The sequence below is a fragment of the Equus caballus genome, chromosome 5, assembly GCF_041296265.1.
Source record: "Equus caballus isolate H_3958 breed thoroughbred chromosome 5, TB-T2T, whole genome shotgun sequence".
NCBI classification, from domain to species: Eukaryota; Metazoa; Chordata; class Mammalia; order Perissodactyla; family Equidae; genus Equus; species Equus caballus.
The window spans coordinates 6,462,475-6,487,023 of NC_091688.1; the positions used below are offsets into that span (position 1 = coordinate 6,462,475).

At 33.2% G+C, this 24,549-nt stretch overlaps 1 protein-coding gene across 8 annotated transcripts in view; it reads right to left on the bottom strand.

Moving 5' to 3' along the window:
- The window catches only part of KIFAP3 (kinesin associated protein 3), a 178,893-nt gene that overhangs the window by 122,437 nt on the left and 31,907 nt on the right, over positions 1-24,549 (bottom strand). For all 8 annotated transcript variants that reach the window (XM_023640529.2, XM_070267657.1, XM_023640528.2 and 5 more), the window contains 4 exons: positions 11,665-11,796; positions 6,801-6,955; positions 4,601-4,656; positions 3,900-4,041 (listed from right to left, as the gene is read on the bottom strand). In XM_023640529.2, coding sequence (XP_023496297.1) covers positions 3,900-4,041; positions 4,601-4,656; positions 6,801-6,955; positions 11,665-11,796 — 485 coding nt within the window. The remainder of the gene's footprint in view (positions 1-3,899; positions 4,042-4,600; positions 4,657-6,800; positions 6,956-11,664; positions 11,797-24,549) is intronic.

The window sequence follows — 24,549 nt, forward strand, 5'->3', positions numbered from 1 at the left end:
AAAGATCAGAGAAGGACCTAATCTCTCTCCTCTAGCCAACCTTGGGGCAATGAACAAGCAGGAAGTGCAGGGTAAGCCTTGTAAACTACCTGCTTGAGCACTGAGGACATACCCCAACACACACACAAAGAGCACCTCAGCAAAGGCTGGGGCACTTAGTGCCAGGCATTTAGGAAAATCTCTATTCAGACATTAGCTATCACTAAACTAACTGAGCAGAGGCTTCAGGAGCTGCACAAAGAACACACTTTATAGAATTAATCCAGGAAACTCATTAAACAAACAAACAGCAAAACTAACAAGCCCTAGAGGGAGTGGGAATCTGATTTCCCAAGTTGCCACAATATTATTTCAACAACAACAACAACAAAAAATACAAGATATGCAAAGAAAAAGGACAGTACATCCCATAATCAGGAAATAAGAGCAGTCAATAGAAACTGACCATGAGGAAGCTCAGACATTGAACTTATGAGACAAAGATTTTAAATCAGCTATTGTAAATACGTCTCACCAAATAACGATACCAATAAAGAGATACAAACTATAAAAAATAAACCAAATAGAAATTCTGGAGTTGCAAAGTACAATATCTGAAATGAAAAATTTATTAGAAATCTTAACAGCAGATGTGAACTAGAAAAAGAATCAACAAATGAAAAAGGCAGGTCAATGAAGATCATCCAGTCTAAGGAACAAAAAGAAAAAAGAATGAAAAATAAACAGAGCCTCAAAGACTTATGGAACACCAACTCATACTAACATAAACATAATGGGAGTCCCAAGAGGAGAGCAGAAAAGGAACTAAATGATTATTTAACAAAATAATAGCCAAAAACTTCTCAAGTTTGATGAAAAACCTTAATCTGCACATTCAAGAAGCCCCACAAACTTCAAGCAAGATAAGCTCAAAGATATCAACACCTAACAACATCATAGTCAAACTGGCAAAAGCCAAAGGCAAAGAAAATGTTGAAAGCAGCAAGAGAAAAGCAGCTCAATATGTACACAGGCTCCTCAATAAGATTAACAGCTGATTTAACAACAGAAACCATAGATACATGAAGACAGCATGATGACATTCAAAGTGCTTAAAGAAGAAGACTGTCAACCAAGATTCTATATCAAGCAAAACCATCCTTCAAACACCAAAAAAAATTAAGTCATTCCTAGGTAAACAAAATGCAGAGAATTTGCTGATGGCAGAACTTCTCTATGAAAAATACTTAAAAGGAGTCCTTCAGGCTGAAATGGAAGGATACTGGAGAGTAACTTAAATTCACACAAAGAAACAAAGAACACCAGCAAAGGTAACTATATAGATAAATTTAAAAGACAGTATAAATAATTCTAATTGTACTCTTTTCTTCTATCTGATTAAAAAATATATATATCAGTAAGTATAATACTGTGCTAATGGGCTGATAATGTATAAAGATGTAATTTGTATGACTAGAATAGTACAAAGGAGTGGGGAGGAAATAGAAGGATATTGGAGCAAAGTTTTTGCCGTTAAAGGTTTTTGCTTACTGTTAAAATTAAGTTGGTATTAATTTGAACTAGATTATTTTAATTTAAGATGGTAACTGGAATCCCAGGACAACCATTAGGAAAATAATTCAGGAAAACATAGTAAAAGAACAAGAGGATTAAAATAGTATACTAGAAAATATATTTAACATAAAAGATGTTCAATAAATATAAATGTATTAAATATATGTAGATAAAAACTAAACATAAATATATTTAACATAAAAGAAAGTAGTAATAGAAAAACTGAGGAACAAAAAAGATAAAAGACAGAAAACAAATACAAAATGTCAGGTGACAATGCTACTTTATGAGTAATTACATCAATGGTAAAAAGACTAAACACTCCATTCAAGAGGCAGAAATTGGCAGAATGGATTAAAAAAAACGTGATGCAACTACATGCTTTCTATAGCAGAATATTAGATTCAATGACAAAAATTTGGTGAAAGTAAAAGGATGGAAACATATATCACGCAAAAAAAGAGAAGTAATAGATTGAGAGAAACTTTCTAAGTACATAAAAAAAGAATATAAATATGCTATATATAAATGTATATATTTATGTATATAAAAGAGAAAGGATATATATTCACATATAAATATACATACACTCATATATATGTGTGTGTGTATATATATATATATATATAGAAATACTTAAGATATGAATATAAACTGCATAGGGTAGGAATTCCAAAAGTCTAATGACATGAGAATAGATCAAATTCATAAGGAATCAGGCAAATGCAACTTAAAACAAAAAGGTGCTGTTTACTATCAATAATACAATAGCAAAAATTTTAAAGTTTGACAACTTTCACATTCTGTTGCTATGGGGATAGAGTGGTACAACCATTTTGGAGGGCAATTTAGCAATGTCTCTTAAGACATTATAACATGTATTTCTATATGACCTTTGTGTACACATCCTAAAGAAACCCTTGCTTGTGTATATAAGAAGATAGGTACAAAGATGTTCACTGAAACAATATTCTGTACTGAAAAATCTAGAAACAAGTTAATGATGATCAATTGAGGAAACGCTAGAAGAATACATATAATTTCATAAAATACAATAATAAAAAGTAGTTTAAAATTGATTACATTATATGCATATATATGCACGTAATCTCAAAACATTACGGCATGAAGAAAAAAATTTACCAAGTAAGAAGTACGACATAAAAATTCATGTAAGGCAATATTCTATATTTTAATACAGGAAAAAAACCTACACACATATATATGTAAAAGTATGAAAAAGATCTGAAAGAATGCACTCCAAACTCCTAACAGAAAATAAAGAGTAATGGTCAAAGGGGGTTTTATCTGTAATATTCTACTTCTTTTAAAACAGTATATTAATATATGAGTTATATATATATATTTTTTTTGCTGAGGAATATTCGCCCTGGGCTAACATCTGTGCCAATCCTCCTCTATTTTTTTGGATGTGGGAAACTTCCACAGTGTGACTGTTGAAGAAAGTATGTCTGTGCTCAGGATCTGAAACTGTGAACTCAGGCCACCAAAGAGGAGTGTGTGGAATTTTAACCACTCTGCCAGCGGCCGGGCCCATGAGTTGTATAATTTTAAAAATACTTAAGATGTACAAATTTCCTAACTGGAATATTGGTAATGTCCTAAGACTCTCTGGACAGATCTCTGGATATATGCACCAAGCTACAAAGTATTGGTGTGCACTGTGCAGCCTCCATAAAATGAGCTGAACAAGAGAGAAAAAGGTATTTTTTCTTATGTGATGGAAATCAGGTAATAATGACATCTCCATATTTTATTTCTGGCATAAGTATACTTAGAAAACTATGCATTTAAAATAATTCTTTAGTGGTATTACTGAGAAAAAAAAGATTTTAAGAGGACTTTACCTCCTTTTTCTATATTACTTAGCACTTTTAATGAAACAAAAGCAAATACCTGGCATCAAACCAATCTAAATGAAATTATAAAGATTAATGTCTTTTGCTGTGCTCCTAAAAGAAAACGAACATTGGAACTCTAACTAATTTAATAAAAGCATATAGGCACATGTGAAAATGTCAAAAGTTTGACATTGTACGCTAGTTCAAAGAATAAAAAAAGTCTTCCAGATTAGAAGAAAAGATACAATACCGTTAATTTTCCTTGTTTAAATTAAATGATTTGTGAATTCTCCAAAGAATATTTAAATGTTATGCTCTCATGTTAAGAAATCTGAATAAGAAAGAAGCTAATAAAGAGCTGGGAAATAAGTGCATTCCTAAATTTGGTATAAATAATTTTAGCTTATTCCTCTATCATAATAAATTCAAAAAGCATATTTCATAATAATTTTTGTACTTTAAATATTTAGAGATATAAGTCACCATTCAATAGTAGTTCTTCCAAGTTATCAGGATTTCGAGCAAGCTGTAGAATCAAAGCAGAACCCCGAACCTTGTCAGGAATATCTTCATATAATAACTCAATGTATTCATCCATGTCATTAATGTTAGCGACTTCATCAATCTAAAACAGAAGAAAAAGAAGGAAGTCCTCTAAAAGAACAACAATGCTCAAGAGAGCCACTGTCAAAGGAATCATATTTTGTGATCAATATATTACCCTTTATAATAATTACACAAGTTTTCAAAAGACTCATGGAAGCCTTCTTTTTGTAGAGAGGGAAATTAGACCTTTGAGTGCTAGGACTCCAACACAAATGTAGTTATAAACCATATGATAAAATGAGACACACACAAACTCTAAAAATGGTCTATCAATAGAAAGTATCTTAAATGTAATGCAAAATAATTTGTACCTACTATAATAAACTATTTCAAAACATATCGCAATAAGAATATTTATAATATTTGACAACTTATTTTATCAAAATAAATTGTCTGAAAAACACTCCCAACAATTTTTGCCTTTACCAACTAAATACTAATTTTCTACCTTTTCCAAGCACTTTTAAGTTCAATCGTTTTTAAAATTCCACATCCATTTAATGTAATTGTATGAATTAGTGATAGTAAAAGGCAACATTTTACAATCAGTTCTCTATTAGGTAAGAATATAGTCTTACCTCCATTCCTTCAAAAGGAGGTGGATCTTTAGGCTTGCTTGATTTTTCTTTTTTTTCTGTAAAAAGAAATTACTTTTTAATGAAAACTAGGGTTTCAGGGTTTCTGGGTAATTTTTATTTTCAGCAGCTGAGTTTAACTTTAGCTAAGCTGGGAATCTTAAAACAGAATAGTTTATGAAATAAACTTTTTTCCAATGTATAAAAATTGCTCATGTATAATCCATCTGTTCTAATGAGGATATCAAGGACAGTATAAATGAGTAAACTCTATAAATAATCCCAAAATTATATCAGGCAGCCATTTTAACTTTCTCCTTGGTTAACTTTTTGGGTATGTAAACAGCCAGACTTGCCAACAAGGAGCAAAATAGTCTATTTTAAGTATTCTTTCTTTCCCTTCCTAATTCACATTTAAGGTGGGAACAAGAAAACTGACAAAGCAAAGAAAAGAAAAATGAATGAGTTGAGTACATAATATAAAAACTAAAATGAAAATTAACAAAGGAAAAGGAAAAGAAATGACCTGGGTTAAAGTTAAAAGCTAAAATAAACAACAGCTTCTAATTAATGTTTTTAACAAGTAAAATTAGGATTATAAGTTAAAAGGCAAATATTTAATGTCTGTGATAATTTAATCCTCACCTCTTCTCAAACAAATTAAACAGGTGTCTAAAGGTGCTGAATACGACTTTGAGCCATTCACATTACTGAATTATTTAATTCATAGTAGAATTCCATTTTCTAACAAAAATATTATCAAAAATACTTCACTGATTTGGGTCGAAAAACCTAAGCAATGCATGTACATCAAAATAAGTTTGAGTAGTATCAAAATTTTGATTCTGTAATTAGCAAACATGTTTTCCATGTAAAAGGAATTAGCTCTGATTGTTTTCAGAGGATGGTAGCCATTTTAGATAAGGTTATGCTTTCTCAACAGCTAGATTTTGCCTCAAACAGATAATTTACTATGACAGTGGTTTTAATGAAGCAAAGAAAAAAATCATTTAAGGTAAAAAAATCACATAATCAAATAAGTATTACTGTTTTGTTTCAATCACTTTTAGGGCAAGATTTCTGGCTTTGAAATAGTGAATATCAAGTAAAAAAGTTAAAAATGGAATAGTTTTTAAAAAATAAGTATATATTTAATATAATATAGCATTTCATATATGTTATCAAAAGTTAATATTTATTTAGGGGCTGGCCTGGTGGCGTAGTGGTTAGGTTCACATGTTCTGCTTCCATGGCCCTGGGTTCGCCAGTTTGGATCCTGGGCATGGACCTAGCACCGTTTGGCATGGACCTAGCACCAATCATCAAGCCATGCTGTGGTGGCATCCCATATAAAATAGAGGAAGATTGGCATAGATATTAGCTCAGCGACAATCTTCCTCACAAAAATACCCAAAAAACTTCAGCATTTACAAGAGATTTCAAGGACACCATATTTAAAACTCACCCGTGGTGAAAGAAAGATACATAAAATAATAAATACTATGAAATAGAATAACTAACCATTCATAATAATCTGAGATAATCTTCCATTTAAATGTCTGTATTTTTATTTTGTTTCATTTTTGGTTTAGAGTATTTGAAAATGTCTTCTATAAATAATTAATTGCTTAGCTCTAATATTTCAATGGCTTGGTTCTTTTATGAGGAAACTAAAGACAGAAGAATGGCAACAATAGAGATGTTGAGGAATGAAAATATAATATTTTTCTAAAAAAGATTCATAAAACATATCTTTAGAATAGTCTAAAGCATATGACATATTTTAACATTTAAATACTTAAGTAATAAATTCAAATTATATTAAATGTCAATAGGAAATTTAGAAAATATAAATCTAGTACGGGTAGCAAAAACAGGTTTTCTGCCCCAAATTCTCTCCTTTTATTACTCTAGAATGACTATGACAGACATTTGCTTTTTTATTCTTTATTTCAGCATATTTGTACACACACACATACACACACACAAACACACAGTATGAAACAGAAACAGATCATTTTGTGTGGAAGCATCTAATATAAAAGCCTGAATGTTGGAAACTATTATATTTATTCATTTTTTCATTCATTTAGCTATTCACAGCACTGGCAAAAAAAAATCCCACCATTCAAATACTGAAAGCACAAACTATAGTCAAACAACTCTGGTTTTGCACTAAAAAGTCAGGAATTCTTCTACTTACCTTTTCCTGACAATGAATCACGGCGGTTCTGTAGATAGTACAACAGCTGTTCTACCTCACTTAGTTTCGAGGGATGAATGAGCTTACATTCTTCAACCACCTTCCGTGCCAGGGAAGTTATATCTGTGTTGGCATTGAGACTCTTAAGACGAATGCTGCAAGCATATCAGAATTTTCCAACTCAGGTATTATTAAAGTAAGTGATAATTTAATGTCTTTCAAATAATTTATAAAGCATTTAAATGCACCTGACATAGACTCTTTTAGCAAAATATAACGAAGTATTAGACATAATTAGGCTTAGAAAAATGCAAAGCAATGATTTTCTTTCAACTAGACAAATGAGATAACAAAGGAAAAATAAAATCTACATCTGACTCTTCTAAGCAGGACAGCATATTCAAAGATTTAGTTTTAAAACAGTATTTCTGATGTAATATATATAAAGTCTTTAGTCATTATTGGATGTGAGAATCCATACTGCCAAAAATGAATCATTTTCTTGACCATATTCACAAGCATTTAATTTTTTTACTTAGTGCCAAGATACAATATCGATATTGTATTCAGATTCTGTTATTCTGGTGGAAATTAAATAGAAGGAAGAAGAAAAAAAGGCAAGACACATTTTAAGACCTATATGAGGAATTCTGGGGAACAACTGAATATATTTTATACTTGTTAGTACATTAAAAAATAATAGACCAGCTTCTCCCTCCTTTTAAATTTAGTCCAGGAGATTCATTGGAAGCTCAACAAGAGAACGTTGTTCTGAATCTAGAAACAATTGCCAATTTACACGGAATCATGGCACCAGGGAGAGCTATGAAGACATAAAATTAGGTTCAGGGTGAAGACTCAAACTGGTGGCAAAAGACTCTTTCAAGCAGATGCTCTCACGCAAGTCTTAGCTTCAAAAAGAGAAACATAAGGGGCTAGCCAGTGGCATAGTGATTGAGTTTGTGAGCTCCACTTTGGTGGCCTGGGGTTCACAGGTTCAGATCCTGGGCGTGGACCTAGCACCACTCATCAAGCCATGCTGTGGCAGCATCCCACATAAAACAGAGGAAGACTACCACAGATGTTAGCTCAGAAACAATCTTCCTCAAGCAAAAAGAGGAAGATTGGCAACAGACGTTAGCTCAGGGCAAAGCTTCCTCACACACACACAAAAGAGAGAAACAGAAGAAAGCAGCCACTGTGCAGGATTATTTCTTGGTGAAGATGGCCAATTTTTGGAGCAACATCAACGTATTAGAGGCAGCAGGGACAGAGAGCTCAGAAAAATGCCCTGTATTCAGCATTTGTGAAATCATTATTCAGATGTAGATGATCTCTCCTGTAATAAGTCCAATAGAATGACTTAGATATTATTCCCAGCTATATAGCCATCCCCAAATCTGCTCCTCTTAGAATTCTACAAGCTACCTAATACCCTTTAATAAATTCCTTTTATGCTTAAATTTGCTATAGTGGCTTCTAATATTTGTAACAAGAATCACAGCAACACTCTATCCCTTTATTTTTTCTTTAATCAATTTGGCTGTTTATGCTCCTACCTTTTAAGTCTTTTAAACTGTTGATTATATTTTTGTGTAATTTTAGCCGCATATGCGAGGGCAGAGATAGAAAGGAGAGTACACTCAGAGAAAAACTCTCAAAAGACCTCTCTATGTTTAAATTTAACAAGAAACTGGGAAATCTTGACAGTTTCTATAAATCTGATTGAAAAGAGGCACAACAGAAACTCTATAAATATATATTTTAAAAATTTCTTACTAGTCTTCTTTAGAGCAGTTTTAGGTTTACAGAGAAACTGCAGAAAGTAGAGTTCCCATACGTATATTTCCATTACAGCTGCCCAACCCCCCATGCTCTGCCCTATATAGTTTTTTCTACTATCAGCATCTTGCATTAGCGTGGTACCTTTGCTACAACTGATGAACCAATACTGACACATTATTATTAACTAAAGTCCACAGTTTACATTAGGGTTCACTCTTTGTATTGTACAGTTCTATGGGCTGTGACAAATGCATCATGCCATGTATCCACCATTAAGATATCATACAGAATAGTTTTACTCCCTTAAAAATGCACTGGGATCCAGCTATTCTCCTTCCCACGCCCTGAACCCCTGACAACCTCTAATCTTTTTTACTTTAGTTTTGCCTTTTCTAGAATGTCACCCAGTTGGAATTACACAGTATGTAGTTTTACCAGTCTGGCTTCTTTCACTTAGTAATATGCATTTAGGTTCCTTCATGTCTTTTCAGAGCTTCATAGTCGATTTCTTTTTAGCACTAAATAATACCTGACTCTACGGATATACCACAGTTTGTTGACTCGTTTGCTTATTGAAGGGTGTCTTGGTTGCTTCCAATTGTTGCCAACTATAAATAAAGCTGCTATAAACATTCATGTGCAGGTTTTTGTGCGGACATAAGTTTTCAATTCATTTGGGTTAACACGTAGGAGCACAACTGCTTGATCGTATGGTAAGCCTATGTTTAGCTTTGTAAGAAACTGCCAAACTGTCCGCCAGAGTGGCTATACCATTTTATATTCCCCCCATCCATGAAAACGTTCCAGTTGCTCTACATCCTCACCAGCATTTGTTGCTGTCAGTGTTTGATTTTACCCATTCTAATAGGTGTGCAGTGGTATCTTGATTTAACAATGCAGATTTTCTATCTTTTTTAGATCTGTTTTTCAACCAACATATATATTAGCAATCTGATTCATCTTTCTCCCCATCCAAGATAACAGATTTTCTTCTTTTAGTGTCTAAGTCTCTCTCCTAAATCCTTCCCTTATTATAAAAGACAAAGCAAAAACAGGTAGTACCAGAATTTTTAGGAAATGTCAGCTATATGTTTACTGATTATTCCTATAATAAAAAAATAGAATCTTCATTAGGCAGTCCATGCCTATTAAGAACACCAACAAGTCACAAGCAAAACACCTATATTATTTTGGGACTATAACCCTCAGTTTCTTATAAAGAAATCATCAGAAAACCGGGACTCTGTTGAAGATAGGCTTATACATTCCTTTGTCCAATAAGGGAGAATGAAATATAAGATAGCACTGACTACCCTAATTCAATGACAGTTTCACTTCATACTATCTCAATCTATATGCATGTCCCCCTCAAAATCCTCACCTCCAGCTGCCATCATTGATAAAGCATCTTGAACTATCAACAAACCATATCCTCCTATTGGTGCCACAATGATTCCTCTTCAAATCTTGTGCAGCCAGAGTTTAGTATCACAAGGTTGAGTTACTCAAGTTTTTCCCTTACTGATGTTTAATTCCACTTACCGTAGCCACAGTTGGTAGTAACTCTTTCCAGGTGGCTGGCTCTCTAGTGAATGTATCCCTTGTCTAGAAAGCCTGCAGATTTTCAAACCTTAACAACATTCTCTTATTCTAGTTGAATAAAGCTACTGATTGCATTCTTAAGAACTAAAAACTAAATTTCTCTCATGAAATGTGGATGTATTAGGTTCTAAAGGCAGACTCTGATATGTTAGCGTTTCTTTGGAAATCAAATTAATAAGATCTCAAGAGATTTTCACATGTTCTCAAGTGTACAAGACTCAGGCAGCAATCAGAAATACACAAATGGAAGTGAAAAAGTGTGATAAAACAAAAAGTGTGAGCATGTGAATTAGAATCTACAGTGTGGGTATGTGTGTACGCAAGTGTATTTCTCTTCTAGTGGATTATCCAAGGACTCAGTTATTTTCAATGAATTATCTGTGTAACTTAGTCTCCTTCCAACCCAAATAAGAAGATAGATTAGAGATCTTAGTAAGACACTAAGCAGCTTCTCTTTTCAGGGTGCTATACACCAAAGTTTATCAGTTGCAGCGCTATTAAAATTTTGGGTCAAATAACTGGTCGTTTTTAGGTGGCTATCTTGGGCACTGTAGGATGTTTAGCAGCACACTGGCCTTTATCCACTAGATGCCAATAGCTCCCCTCCAGTTATGACAACCAAATATGTCTCCAGGCATTGCCAAATGTACCCTGGCAGAAAAATCACAACCAGTTAACCACTGCTATATATTTAAAATAAAGTGCTTTTCAGTGTGCTAAATACTATCACATACACTGCCAGCAGCCTGAATATACTTAATACTACCCAAACACACTAAAATTCTCTTTAACTAGTTCCCAAATCCAAACTTTTCAAGGGGGGAAGAAGGTTGGGAGAGAATACTAGGTGATCTCAGACCTTCTCTATTTCCACAAAACTATGGAAAAAGGGCAAGATCCTCACCAGGACAACTGCAGAATTAAAGAAAAAGGCCAGTTCCCAAGGGGTTCTGGGAGATCTAAGCTCATCTCACTGAGTCAGAAAATACTTGTCTTATTACTAACATCTTTCAGAGGGCTAGATTTTTAAAAGATGAATTCAAGGTGCATGTCCCATTTGAGAATTTTGGAAGTCATACCCCTCTCTGCAATTCTAGGGAAGAAAGAAGAACACAGGATCCCCTAAAATACAAATTTCCTAAATTCAGCTAAAAAGTCTCACATAAACATATCTTTTATAATTGATTTCATAAGTTGTAGTAGTTTATATTCTATTATATGCATTTACTAAATGGGATAAATCAGAATAAGTATTTTTCAGCAGGTTTCCATTATGCTTACATAAACACAATTTTCTCTGGAATAAATATACTCCATATTTATAGTCTAAAATAGTCTCCGTTTCACTAAGATGAAGTATGTCTAAAAGAATGCCATAACCATTTATCATCTATGCAGATTTAAATAACATCAGATTTGTATAAAGTTTGTATAAGGTTCACTATTTTCAAAATGTGCACAAATGAAGAAAACTTACATTTTTTGGCATTCCTTTCGTTCCCCCAACATGGGATCCCCCATTTCTCCAAGAATGGTAGCTTCCACTTCATAATGAACAATGAGTGCTTTTTCTGATGGATGAACATCAATATTTCCTCCTTTAACTTTCCTATATATAAAATAAAAAACGGCGTAGCTAGATTACAAACTCACAAAATGTCCAGGGTTTTTATCCAGTTCCTAGTTCCAAAAACATGTGGGCTGGATTAACATATACATTTAAATCAGATTTACTCTTAACTTGGGCAGAGAAATAACTCTTTTTTCTCCAACTCTGTAAACTCTGTACTATACTTATAATTCTTGGTCTTGCAGAAAGTACCTTTATGAATAGTTGCACATGGGAAAAAATACAATTACCCAAAGAATCATTCATAAGAGCAAGTGAATGAAACAATTAAGACGGTTTTAGAGAATAACCTCAACCAAAAATCAGCAATTCAAAACCACAAACAGCTGCCCCAAAATTTATATTAAAAAAAACCCCTGCCCAATAATTAGCCCATTAACTGTATCACAGAATGACATAAAGAAATTATCTAAACTGCAGTATTTATTTTGGATCATCTTATATAAGTATATAAACTGCAGCATCACTATCTAAATCATTCTTCAAATAACACTCAAATTACACAACAAAAAAGCATTTATGGGTTATGTTCTATAGTTACATATCTCAAATTATAGTATCATTAGTAGTTTCCATAGAAAGGTTGTATATACTTTGTCCTCAAGCCCCTAAAGTAAACGAATAAATTTTTAACTGTAGACCAATTTAAAAGTAAATCAATGATGAATTAATCACTACTTGTCACTCGACCACTTTGGAACGTGATAAAATGAGTTGTATTAGAAGAGAATATGCAACGGACACAAGCGAAATTTCCCACTGTGGTCACAGCTAGCTAGCTAGCTAGTGGGATCTTTTAGACTGATGATAAGTAATATAAATATGACATCTTAAATTAATTCCAATAATCAGAAACTCAAAACGTTTCCTTCAGTTAGGAATAACTAGCTTATTATGCATATTTTCAAAGTAATTTTTGATGATTTTTTTCACCAGACTTCTTTATGAAAAGAAGGGTAAGGATCTGAAATCCATGTTAGGATGCTGATTAAGAGTCAAGGGTAGTAAAGATAGGGTAGGAAATCAAATATACCACTGCCAGAGTCAAGGTAGGTCAGCAACTAAACTGATAGTAAGACTTATGGAACAAAGCTTGTAAGGAAGGAGAGCAGTTAGAAACCAGGCAGACCAGTAAAAATTAGGGAATTAGGAAATCGGATATATACACACATATTAACCAAGATGGTGCAGATTCCAAAAGCTAAGACCAATGGATACAACTTCAGGTTAGCAATCAAAAGCTAGAGAAATCACAGGAATGAAAAGAATAAGGAAAGCTAAAAGAACAGATGTAATATAGCACTACAGAAACTATATTAATTATAAAGCAAAGTAGTTATTTGCTTTCTGATGAGATGGAGAGCAATCCCAGTACTGAACTTCATATATAGAAGGGGGTAACTATAGCCAATTAAGTGAGAATTGTAAAGATAAAATATAGGTGCAGATCCAAAGAGTAGCCTCCTATCACCACTTTCAAAATGGGCCTTCCACATATTAACAGCTAGGAGAAAAGCATAATTCTTGTCCTCTGGTCTGATATATTGCCTTTCTCCAAAGAAATCAAATAGTTTAAAGAACCTCACCATTCCTTTTCAGTTTTTGTTTGCTTTTTGTGTGTGTGTGTGTTTTCAAGGAGTAAGCTAATTAAACTTTTTAAATTTCTTTACCACTAAAGCAATTTATGTTTATTGTAGGAAAAATATAACACAGAAATTAGCAAAGAGAAAAAATAAACTCAAAAGCCTAGAAGAAACCAACTTTGCCATTTTAGTACATATACATCCAGATATTTTTCTATCTATATGTAAACAATATACAACCAGAGAGTGGCAGCTCTAGAATTTCTTTATAGAACAGGCTTAAGGGTAGCAATCTGATAGAGTTGAAATTACATTTGAATAGCACTTTACATAAGATTGACACAAGTATTAATAGTTTATATCAATGTAGGGGCTGATGGAGAGTATGCGATGGTAAACCCCTCCCCTGTCCCCCTTGGCAGTGCCACTGAATATATAAAATACACATATTACAAACTAGGTCCATATTATACATACTATGTAGTAGCATACTTTTATTAGTATATAGTGACTTTATCAAAGAGAATACTTTGCCTTTAGAACTGCATACACTCACATTCCAGATACTCCATTTGTTGAACACCTTGATTATTTCTAACCTATGTTGAACAAAATTTACAGAATTCATTTACAAAACATTCAAAATCATTGCAGGACACTTGGCTGATTTACAGAGTAGTTCTTTAAGGGCTCAAAATATTTTGTAATTGTTACTTTATATTTATCTATGATATAAATATTTTTAAATTGACAACCATGATTTCAAATTCTATTTTGGTTGGTAAAATATTCTAGCTTATTTGGATACAATTATGAATTACATCTGCACGCAATCTATGAAAAGTATGTACTGGCTGTTGATAGTTGATTCACTAACATCAAAACTGACTTTAGTGGAGCCATTTTAAAATGGAGTTGGAGCTGCCTTTACAGAGAAACTGCCTTGTTGTCTTGAATCTTGGACTGGGCCAAAATGGCAATTGTTTTACAAACAATTGTTTGAGAAGTCAGAGGAGAACCAACATCTTGATCACAAAGACTAATGACTGTGAACTTTCTAAAGATAGAATCAATAGTCAATCAATGTTTACCCAAGACCAGCTCTCTGCCTCCAATTTCAATTATAACTCTTTGTAATACAAACCTCCCTTCTTTCTCTTTAAAAGCCCCTGACTTTTACTCCCTAGCTACTATGTGGGTTTCTACCTGGATCTGTGTTCCCAGAAATGCAATTCTTTGATCCCAAACAAACGTTTTGTCTCTTAAACTGGTTTCTGTTTGAAGGCTGACAATAAGAAAACTGTTTTTACCATAACAATGTGTCTCACCAGAATTTATATTTGTATCATCACTACAAAATAAATAATTTTATCTTAAATGTTGACTATCAAACTGAATTTCACATAGCCTACATAATGAAGTCAGATGTTTAACTACTGAGAGAATGAATCCAAATGTTTTACCTGGGATCCATGAATAAGATGAAAAAAATTTAACCCATTATTGGAATTGACTGATTTTCTATTTGAAGCATCTTATGACACTGAAATTGATATCTTTTAACTGTCTGCAAATTTCTTCTACTAACAGAGCCTTCGCAATATCAGCCCTACTTCACTTTTTTTAAAAATGCACAAGAAAACTGAAACCAAAAATGTGCTAAACTCATTTAGAAAATAGGTTTTTTAAAAAATCTCAATGAGAAGTCATGCTTCACAGAATGATATAAAATACACCTTCTATAACTACATGTGATAATTGTTACCTCTGGGCATAGTGTTCCTAACTGCTAACTTCTGAAGTATATCCTGATCTTTCTAGACTTCATGTGGTTGATCCTATCATCATAATCTCCAAAATAGATATTAAATGCTGACTAACATTGTCTTATACCTTCCATCATCAGTTTTCTAGAGAAACAAAAATTCAGCCCTTAATTTTTCATTAAACAGGTACTTTCTAAAAAATTATTGCTCTCATAAGGATTTATTGCAGATTCCTGTTCAGATGGCAACATAGCAGGATCCTGAACTCACCTTCTCCCACAGATCCACTGATCCTACAGCTATATATGGAATAATTTCCTCTGAACAAATGTCCAAAAATTAGGTGAGCAATTCCTACACATTGGGTGAATGAGAAAAAACCCATATTGAAGCAGACAGGAGAAGCTGAGACACAATCTTGCCATAAACCCCACCCCCAGCACAGTGAGGCACAATTGGGAAGGAACTCACAAACCTGACCTTCTACCTGAGGAGTGAAGGGTTTGAACCCCAACTTTTAATCTGGCACTGCAACTTTTAAGACCTGCACTTGAGGGATGAGCCCCCAAAACATCCAGCTTTGAAAGCAAACTGGGCTTATGTCCACGAGACCCACAAGGCTATAGTAAACAGAGAGACAGTTCTTAAAGGGCTTGTGCACACAGACTCATCCACCCCAGTGCAGAGGCAACTGACTGAAAAGTGCCCAGAGTCTCTGTGAAAGAGGCTTATTTGCTTATCTGAAAAGCTTAGCCTGAGGCATCTAATATAACACACATCGACCAGCCCTCTTTGGGAGCCACACCAAGACATATTATAATAAAAGTATCAAAAGTTAAAGACAAAGAGAGAATCTTAAAAGCAGCAAGAGAAAAACAACTTGTTACATACAAGGGAACCCCCATAAGACTACCAGCAGATTTTTCAGGAGAAATTTTGCAGGCCAGAAGGGAGTGGCACAACATATCCAAGCGCTGAAAGGAAAAGCTGCCAAGCAGTTTTTACTCAACCCAGTGAAAGTGTCATACAGAAATGATGGAGAGTGAGTTTTCCAGACAAGCAAAAGCTAAAGGAGTTCATCACCACTAGACTAGCCATACAAGAAATGTTAAAGGGACTTCTTTAAGCTGAAACAAAACGGCACTAATTAGTAACGGGAAAACCTATGAAGTCTCACTAGTAAAGGTAAATATATAATAAAATTCATAATAAACTAATGATGTAAGGAAGGTAGGTTAATTACTTATAAAGGTAGTATGAAGGTTAAAAGACAAAAGTAGTAGAAAAAAGACCTATAAATACAATAATTTGTTAAGGGACACATAAGATAAAAAGATGTAAATTGTGACATCAAAAACACAAAACATAGCAGGAAGAGTAAAAATGTAGAGCTTTAGAATGCGTTCAATCTTAAGGTGTTAAAACAGACTGTTATAAAAGTAAGTTGTTTTATGTAAGCCTCACGGTAACCACAAAGTAAAAATCTATATGGATGCACAAAAGAGAAAGAGAAAGGAATCTAACATGGCGCTACAGAAAATCATCAAATCACAAAGAGAGCAAGAGAAGAAGAAAGGAACAGAATTACAAAACAGCCAGAAAACAAGGAGCAAAACAGCAATAAGTACCTACCTATCAATAATTACTCTGAATGTAAATGGACTAAATTCTCCAGTCAAAACACATGGAGTTGTTGAATGGATAAAAAGACAAGACCCTTCTATATGCTGTGTATAAGAGACTCACTTCAGATGCAAGGACACGCAAAAACTGAAAGTGAAGAGCTATAAAAAGGTATTCCATCCAAATGGAAACCAAAAGAAAGCTGAGGTAGCTATACTTAGACAAACAGACTTTAAGACAAATACTGTAATAAGAGAGAAAGAAGGTCATTACATAATGATAAAGGGATCAATCCAATAAGAAAATATAACATCTGTAAATATTTATTTATACACATAATACACACAGGAGTATTATGTGTGTATACGCATAATATACAAATATACAAAGCAAATATTAACAGACCTCAAGGGAGAAATAGCATTTCAGACAGACAGATAGATATAACAATAGTAGGGGACTTTCATACCACATTTCATCAATGGATAGATCATCTAGACAGAAAATCAATAAGGAAACATCAGCTTTAAACAACACATTAAACCAGATGGCCTTAACAGATATAAACAGAACACTCCATCCAAAAACAGCAGAATACATATTCTTTTCAAGTACATATGGAACATTCTCCAGGACAGATCACATGTTAGGCTACAAAACAAATCTTAATATTTTAAGACTGAAATCATATCAAGCATCTTTTCCAACCACAAAAGTATGAAACCAGAATCAATTACAAGAAGAAAATGGGAAAATTCTCAAATATGTGGAGATTAAACAACATGCTACTGAACAACCAATGGGTCAAAGAAGAAATCAAAAGAGAAATCAAAAAATACTTTGAGACAAAGGAAAACGGTAATACAATATACCAAAAACTTAAAGAATGCAGCAAAAGCAGTTTTAAGAGGGAAGTTAATATAGATAAATGCCTATATTAAGAAAAAAGAAAGATCTCAAATAAACAATCTAACTTTACACCTCAAGGAACTAGAAAAAGAAGACCAAATGAAGCCAAAATTAGCAGAAAGAAGGAAATAACAAAGATCAGAGCAGAAATAAATGAAATAGATATTAAAAAGACAACAGAAAAGATCAATAAAACTAAGAGTTAGTCCTTTGAAAAGATAAACAAAATTGACAAACCTTTAGCTAGACTTACCAAGAAAATAAGAGGACTCAAATAAATAAAATCAGAAATGAAGGAGGAGGTATTACAATTGACACTACAGAAATACAAAGGATCACAAGAGATTACTTGTAACAATTATACATTAATAAATTTGACAACCTAGAAGAAATGGGTAAATTCTTAGAAACATAGAATGTATCAAGACTGAATCATGAAGAAAAAGAAAATATGAACAGATCAATTACTAGTAAAAAGATCGAATCAGTAATCAAAAAACTCCCAACAAACAAAGTCCAGACCCAACAGTTTCACTGGTGAATTCTACCAAACATTTAAAGAAGAATTAATACCAATTATTCTCAAACTCCTCCAAAAAACAGAAGAGGAGGGAATACTTCCAAACTTATTTTACAAGGCCAGAATTACCCTGATAGCAAAACCAGACAAGGGTGCCAGAAGAAAAAAAATTATAGGCCAACATCCCTGATGAATGTAGATCCTCAACAAAATACTAGCAAACCAAATTCAACAATACCTTTAAAGGATCAGAAACCATGATCAAATGGGATTTATTCTAGCAATGTAAGGATGGTTCAATAAATGCAAATCAATATGACATATCAAGTTTACAAAATGAAAGATAAAAGTCATATGATCACCTCAATAAACGCAGAAAAAGCATTTGACAAAAGTCAATACCCATTTATGATAAAAACTCTCAACAAAGTGGGTACAGAAAAAATGTACTTCAATATAATCACATATGACAAGCCCAAGCTAACATCATACGCAATGGTGAAAAGCTGAAAGCTTTTCCTTAAAGATAAGGAACAAGGCAAGGATGCTCACCCTCACCACTTCTATTCAACATAGTATTGGAAGTCCTAGCCAGAGTAATTAGGCAAGAAAAAAAAAAATCCAAATCAGAAAGGAAGAAGTAAAACCATCACTATTTGCAGATGACATGATATTGTACATAAAAAAACCTAAAGGCTCCACCAAAAAACTGTAAGAACTTATAAATTCAATAAAGTTGCAGGATACAAAATTAACACACAAAAATCAATTGTTTCTATACACTAATAATAAACTATCAGAAAAAGAAATTAAGAAAACAATCCCATTTACAACTGCATCCAAAAGAATAGAATACTTAGAAATAAATTTAACCAAGGAGGTGAAAGATCTGTACATTGAAAGCTATAAGATAATGATGAGAGAAATTGAAGAAGACACAAATAAATGGAAAGCAATTCCATGTTCATGGATGAGAAGAATAAATATTGTTAAAATGTCCACACTACCCAAAGCAATCTACAGATTCAATGCAATCTGTATCAAAATCCCAATGGCATTTTTCACAGAAAGAGAACAAACAATTCTAAAATTTGTATGGAACCACAAAAGATCCCAAATAGCCAAGCAACCTTGAGAAAGAAGAACAAAGTGGAGGCACCACAATTCCTGATTTCAAACTATATTACAAAGCTACAATGATCAAAACAGTATGGTATTGGCACAAAAACAAGATATGGTATATATATACATGAATTATTCAGCCACAAAAAAGAAAAAAATCTTGCCATTTGCAACAACATGGATGGTACTTGAGAGCATTATGGTATGTGAAATAGAGAGAAAAAACTGTCTTTTATGATCTCACTTATATGTGGAATCTAAAAACAAAACAAAACCCAAACTCATAGACACAAAGAACAGATTGATGCTTGCCAGAGGTGGGAGGTGGGTGTTGGGTGAAATAGGTGAAGGTGGTCAAAAGGTACAAACTTCCAGTTATAAAATAACTAAGTCCTGGGAATGCAATGTACAGCATGGTGACCACAGTTAATAATACAGTACTATATATTCGAAAATTGCTAAGAGAGCAAATCTCAGGAGTTCTAATCACAAGAAAAAAAACTGTTACTGTGAGGCAATGGATGTTGACTACACTTACTGTGGTGATCATTTGACAATATGTACAAATATTGAATCATTATGTTGTACACTTGAAACTAATATAATGTTATACATCAATTATATCTCAATAAAAAAAAGATTTCAAATCAATAACCTAATTTTGCACCTCAAGGAACTAGAAAAAGAGCAAGCTAAACCCCAAGCTAGTAGAAGGAAGGAAATAATAAAGATAAAGACAGAGATAAAAGAAATAGAGAATAAAAAAGCAATAGAGAAAATTTAAAAAGTCGAAAGTTAGTTCTTTGAAAGGATCAACAAAATCAACAAACCTTTAACCTAAGGAAAAAAGAGAAAAGCCTCAAATTACTATAACTGAAAATTAAAGTGAGATATTACTACTGATCTTACAGAGATAAAAAGAATACTATGAACAAAAACTAAGGCAAAAAATTAGATAACTTAGATAAAAGAGACAAATTCCCAGAAACACACAAACTACCAAAACTGACTCCAAAGGAAGAGAAATTCTGAATAGGCCTATAATAAGTAAAGAGGTTGAATCAGTGATCAAAAACTTTCCCCAAAATGAAAGTCCAGGACCAGATAGTTACACCAGTGAATTCTACCAAGTATTTAAAGAAAAATTAACATCAATCCTTTTCAAACTCTTCCAAAAAATAGAAAAAGAAGGAATACTTCCTAACTCATTCTATGAGGCCAGCATTACCCTCATACCAAAGCAAGACAAAGACACCACTAAAATAGAATGTCTTTTATGAATGTAATATCACTTATGAATAGCCTTTATGAATATAGATAGAAATAGATATCCTTTATGAATATAGATTAAAAAATCCTCAAAATACTAGCAAACAGTATCCAGCAGCATATTGAAAGTATTATACACCATGATCAAGTAGATTTTATCCTAAGAATGCAAGGGAGCTTCAAAATATAAAAATCAGTCAATGTAAGAAAGTACATTAATAGAATGAAGAAAAAATATACATGATTATTTCAATCGATGCAGAAAAAGATTTGACAAAACCCAACAATCCTTTCACGATAAAAGCATTCAATAAATTAGGAATAGAAGAAAATTTCCTCAATATGATAAAGGGTATTTATGAAAAATCTACAGCTAATATTATACTCAATGGTGAAAGAATGAAAGTTTTCCTGCTAAGATAAGGAACAAGACAAGGGTGTCTCCTTTCACGACTTCTATCCAACATAGTACTGGAAGTTCAAGCCAGAGCAATGAGGAATGGAAAAGAAATAAAAGGAGTCTAGATTGAAAAGGAAGAAGTAAAACCATCTCTATCTGCAGATGACATGATCTCTGATGGTGAAAACTGTCAGAGCTAATAAACTCAGCAAGTTGCAGAATACACCATCAATACACAGAAAATCAATTGTATTTCATTATACTAGCAATGAAAATCCTGAAAGGGAAATTAAGAAAACAATTCCATTTACAACTGAAAATAATAAAATACTAAGGGATAAATTTAAGCAAGGAGGTGTAATACTTATACACTGAAAACTACAAAACTTTGCTGAAAGAAATTAATAAGAGCTAAATAACTGGAAAGTATCCATATTCACAGACTGTACAACTTAATATTTTTAATATGGCAATATTCCTCAAGGTGATCTAAAGATGCAATACAATCCTTATCAAAATCCCAAAGCCTTTTTTGCAGAAATGTAAAAGTGATCCTAAAATTCATATGGAAACACAAGAGACCCTGAAGAGCCAAAACAATCTTGAAAAGGAAGAACTAAGTTGCAAGACTCAAACTTCCTGATGTCAAAATGTACTACAAAGCTACAGTAATCAAAATAGTGAGGTACTATCATAAAGACAGACATATAGATCAGTGGAATAGAATTGAGTCCAGGAATAAACGCCTACATCTACAATCAACTGATTTTCAACAAGGGTGGCAAGACTTTCATTGGGGGAAAGAACAATCCCTTTAACACATGGTGCTGGGACAAGTGGATATCCACATGTAAAAGAATGAAATTGTACTCTCAACTCCCACTACACAATTAACTCAAAATAGATCAAAGACATAAATTTAAGAGCTAAACCTAAAAAACCCTTAGAAGAAAACAAAGGGGCAAATTTTCATGACCTTGGATTTGGTGATGGTTTCTTAAATAATGACATCAAAAGCAACAGCAATCAAAGAAAAAATAAATTTAACACTTTTGTATATCAAAGGATACTATGAAGAGAATGAAAACACAATTCACAGAGCAAGACAAAATATTTGCAAATCATTTATCTGATAAAGCTCTAGAATCCAGGACACATAAAGAACTCTTTTGTCCAAAGAAGATAGACAAAGTCCAAAAAGGATATTAAAGGTGCTTAATGTCACTAGTAACTAGGGAAATGTAAATCAAAACTACAATAGAATCATTTCACATCCATTAGAACGGTCATAACTTAAAAAACAAAAACAAAAACAAATAACAGAAAATAACAAATGTTGGTGAGGATCCAGAAAAACTGAAACTCCATACATTGCTGGTGGGAACATAAAATGGTGCAGCCACTGTGGAAAATGGTTTGTTGGTTCCTCGATAAGTTAAACATAGAATTAGTATATAACCCAGCAACAACTAGGTATATACCCAAAGAGTGAAAACACGTGTTCAAACAAAAACTATTACAGGAGTGTTCACAGCACCTTCATTCACAATAGCCAATAGATGGAAACAATCCAGATGTCCATCAACAGACGAACGGATAAACAGTATGTGCTATATCCATACAATGGATTTTTATTCAGCTACTAAAAAGAATGAAGTACTGATGAATGTTAAAAAATGGATGACTGCTGAAAACATTATACTGTGTGAAAAAAGCTTTACACAAAGACCATACTTCAGGCATACCTCAGAGATATTGCAAGTTTGGCTCCAGACCATCACAATAATGCTAATATTACAATAAAGCGAGTCCCACAGATTTTTTGGTTTCCCAGTGCATATAAAAGTTATGTTTACACTATACTGTAGGCTATTAAGTGTGCAATAGCAGTATGTCTAAAAAAAATGTATACACCTTAATTAAAAAATACATTACTGCTAAAAAATGCTAACCATCATCTGAGCCTTCAGTAAGTGGAAATCTTTTTGCTGGTGGAGGGTCTTTGGGAAAAAACAGTTATCTGCAAAGCGCAATAAAGGGAAATGCAATAAATTGAGGAATCTATTTCACTTATCATCTACTTACAGCACTTATCATAAATACAATAAAATAACTACTTCTGATAATATACTTTCTAAAGTCTGTATTCCTTGCGACATTATAAGCACGATAAAGGCAGAGAACGCACATCTCATTCATCTAATACTTTTTATCACTTGGCTGAGTGACTTTTACATGGTAGGATTTCAAATAACTACTGAATGATTGAATGAATGCCCTTAACTCTTAAAATCCTTCAGTGGCTCCCCATTCCTCTTGTAAGTCTCAACTCTTTACTGCAGCTTATAAATCCTATATGATTTGGCCCATTTTTCTTTGTAGCCTTATTCTCACTTTATTTAATAACTATTTAGTGAGTACTTATGTTCCAGGCACTGTGCTGGGTGCCTGGATACAATGGCAAGTAAAATACATAGTACCTTACCCGTTTGAAGCTTGTAGACCAGTAGTAAAGACAAACAATAAAAATAAAGCAGCAAGACTGGGGAAAGACAAGGTATTAGGTATCATGTGAAGCTACCAGGTACATCTGACATAGATTGTGGGGTGGGAAAGGGCGGCCCAGGAAAGACTTTCTGGAAAAAGCAACATTTATGCTAAAATAGAAAAACTGAAGATTTTCCTGAGTGAAGAACAAGGCAAGTTTCAGACAACGGGAAGGGCACTTGGAAACTAACAGTGAAACACATAGGGATCTAAAAGAAGTTATTCCCGTAAGGCTGAAGTATGGAATTACTGGGGGTGGGAAGGGAGCAGAGAGAGAGGAAGCCGAAAAGGTAGGTGCTCCAACTCTAAGAGCAACGGAAAGCCATCGGAGAGTTTCAAGAGGAGGAAAAAAAAAAATTACCTGATGTTAACTATTTATTTGTGTGTATATCTGATTGAGAATATGAACCGTGCCTATTAAATCATTTCCCCAGTGACCAGAACAATGCTAGGCATACACTAGGTTTTGGTAAGTATTTATTAACTACTATTGAATCAAAACACTAACTGGTAGCAGAACAAAAAATGAAACATGATTTCTAAATCTATAATCTATTACAAATGTAAACATAAAGAGATTACACATTCCTGAGTGATAGCTATAATGAAACCACTGAAATTAACTAATTAAAATTAGAATGAATCAATTAGATTAAAAACATATGCTATCTGGTTAAAACCAAAATATAAAAGTAAAAATATTACAAAAAGAATACATGTAATCATTATCAAAGAACTAATTAAAATGGAAGGGTCTGTCAGACATCTTAAACCATCAGGCCTGTGTGATTATATGCCAGCTGCATATTTCTAACCTGAAAGCAGGCAATGCAAACTTTTTATTACTTATATTGTCAAAATTAGACAAAATTGAGAGGTGTGTATTTCAACTTTTTCAGATTCTGACCTTATTTTACTTCAACCATTACAGTGACTAGTTCAACTTTATTTTTGAGCTCTAGGTGATACGGCTTTAAAAGTAAGCAATAGGTT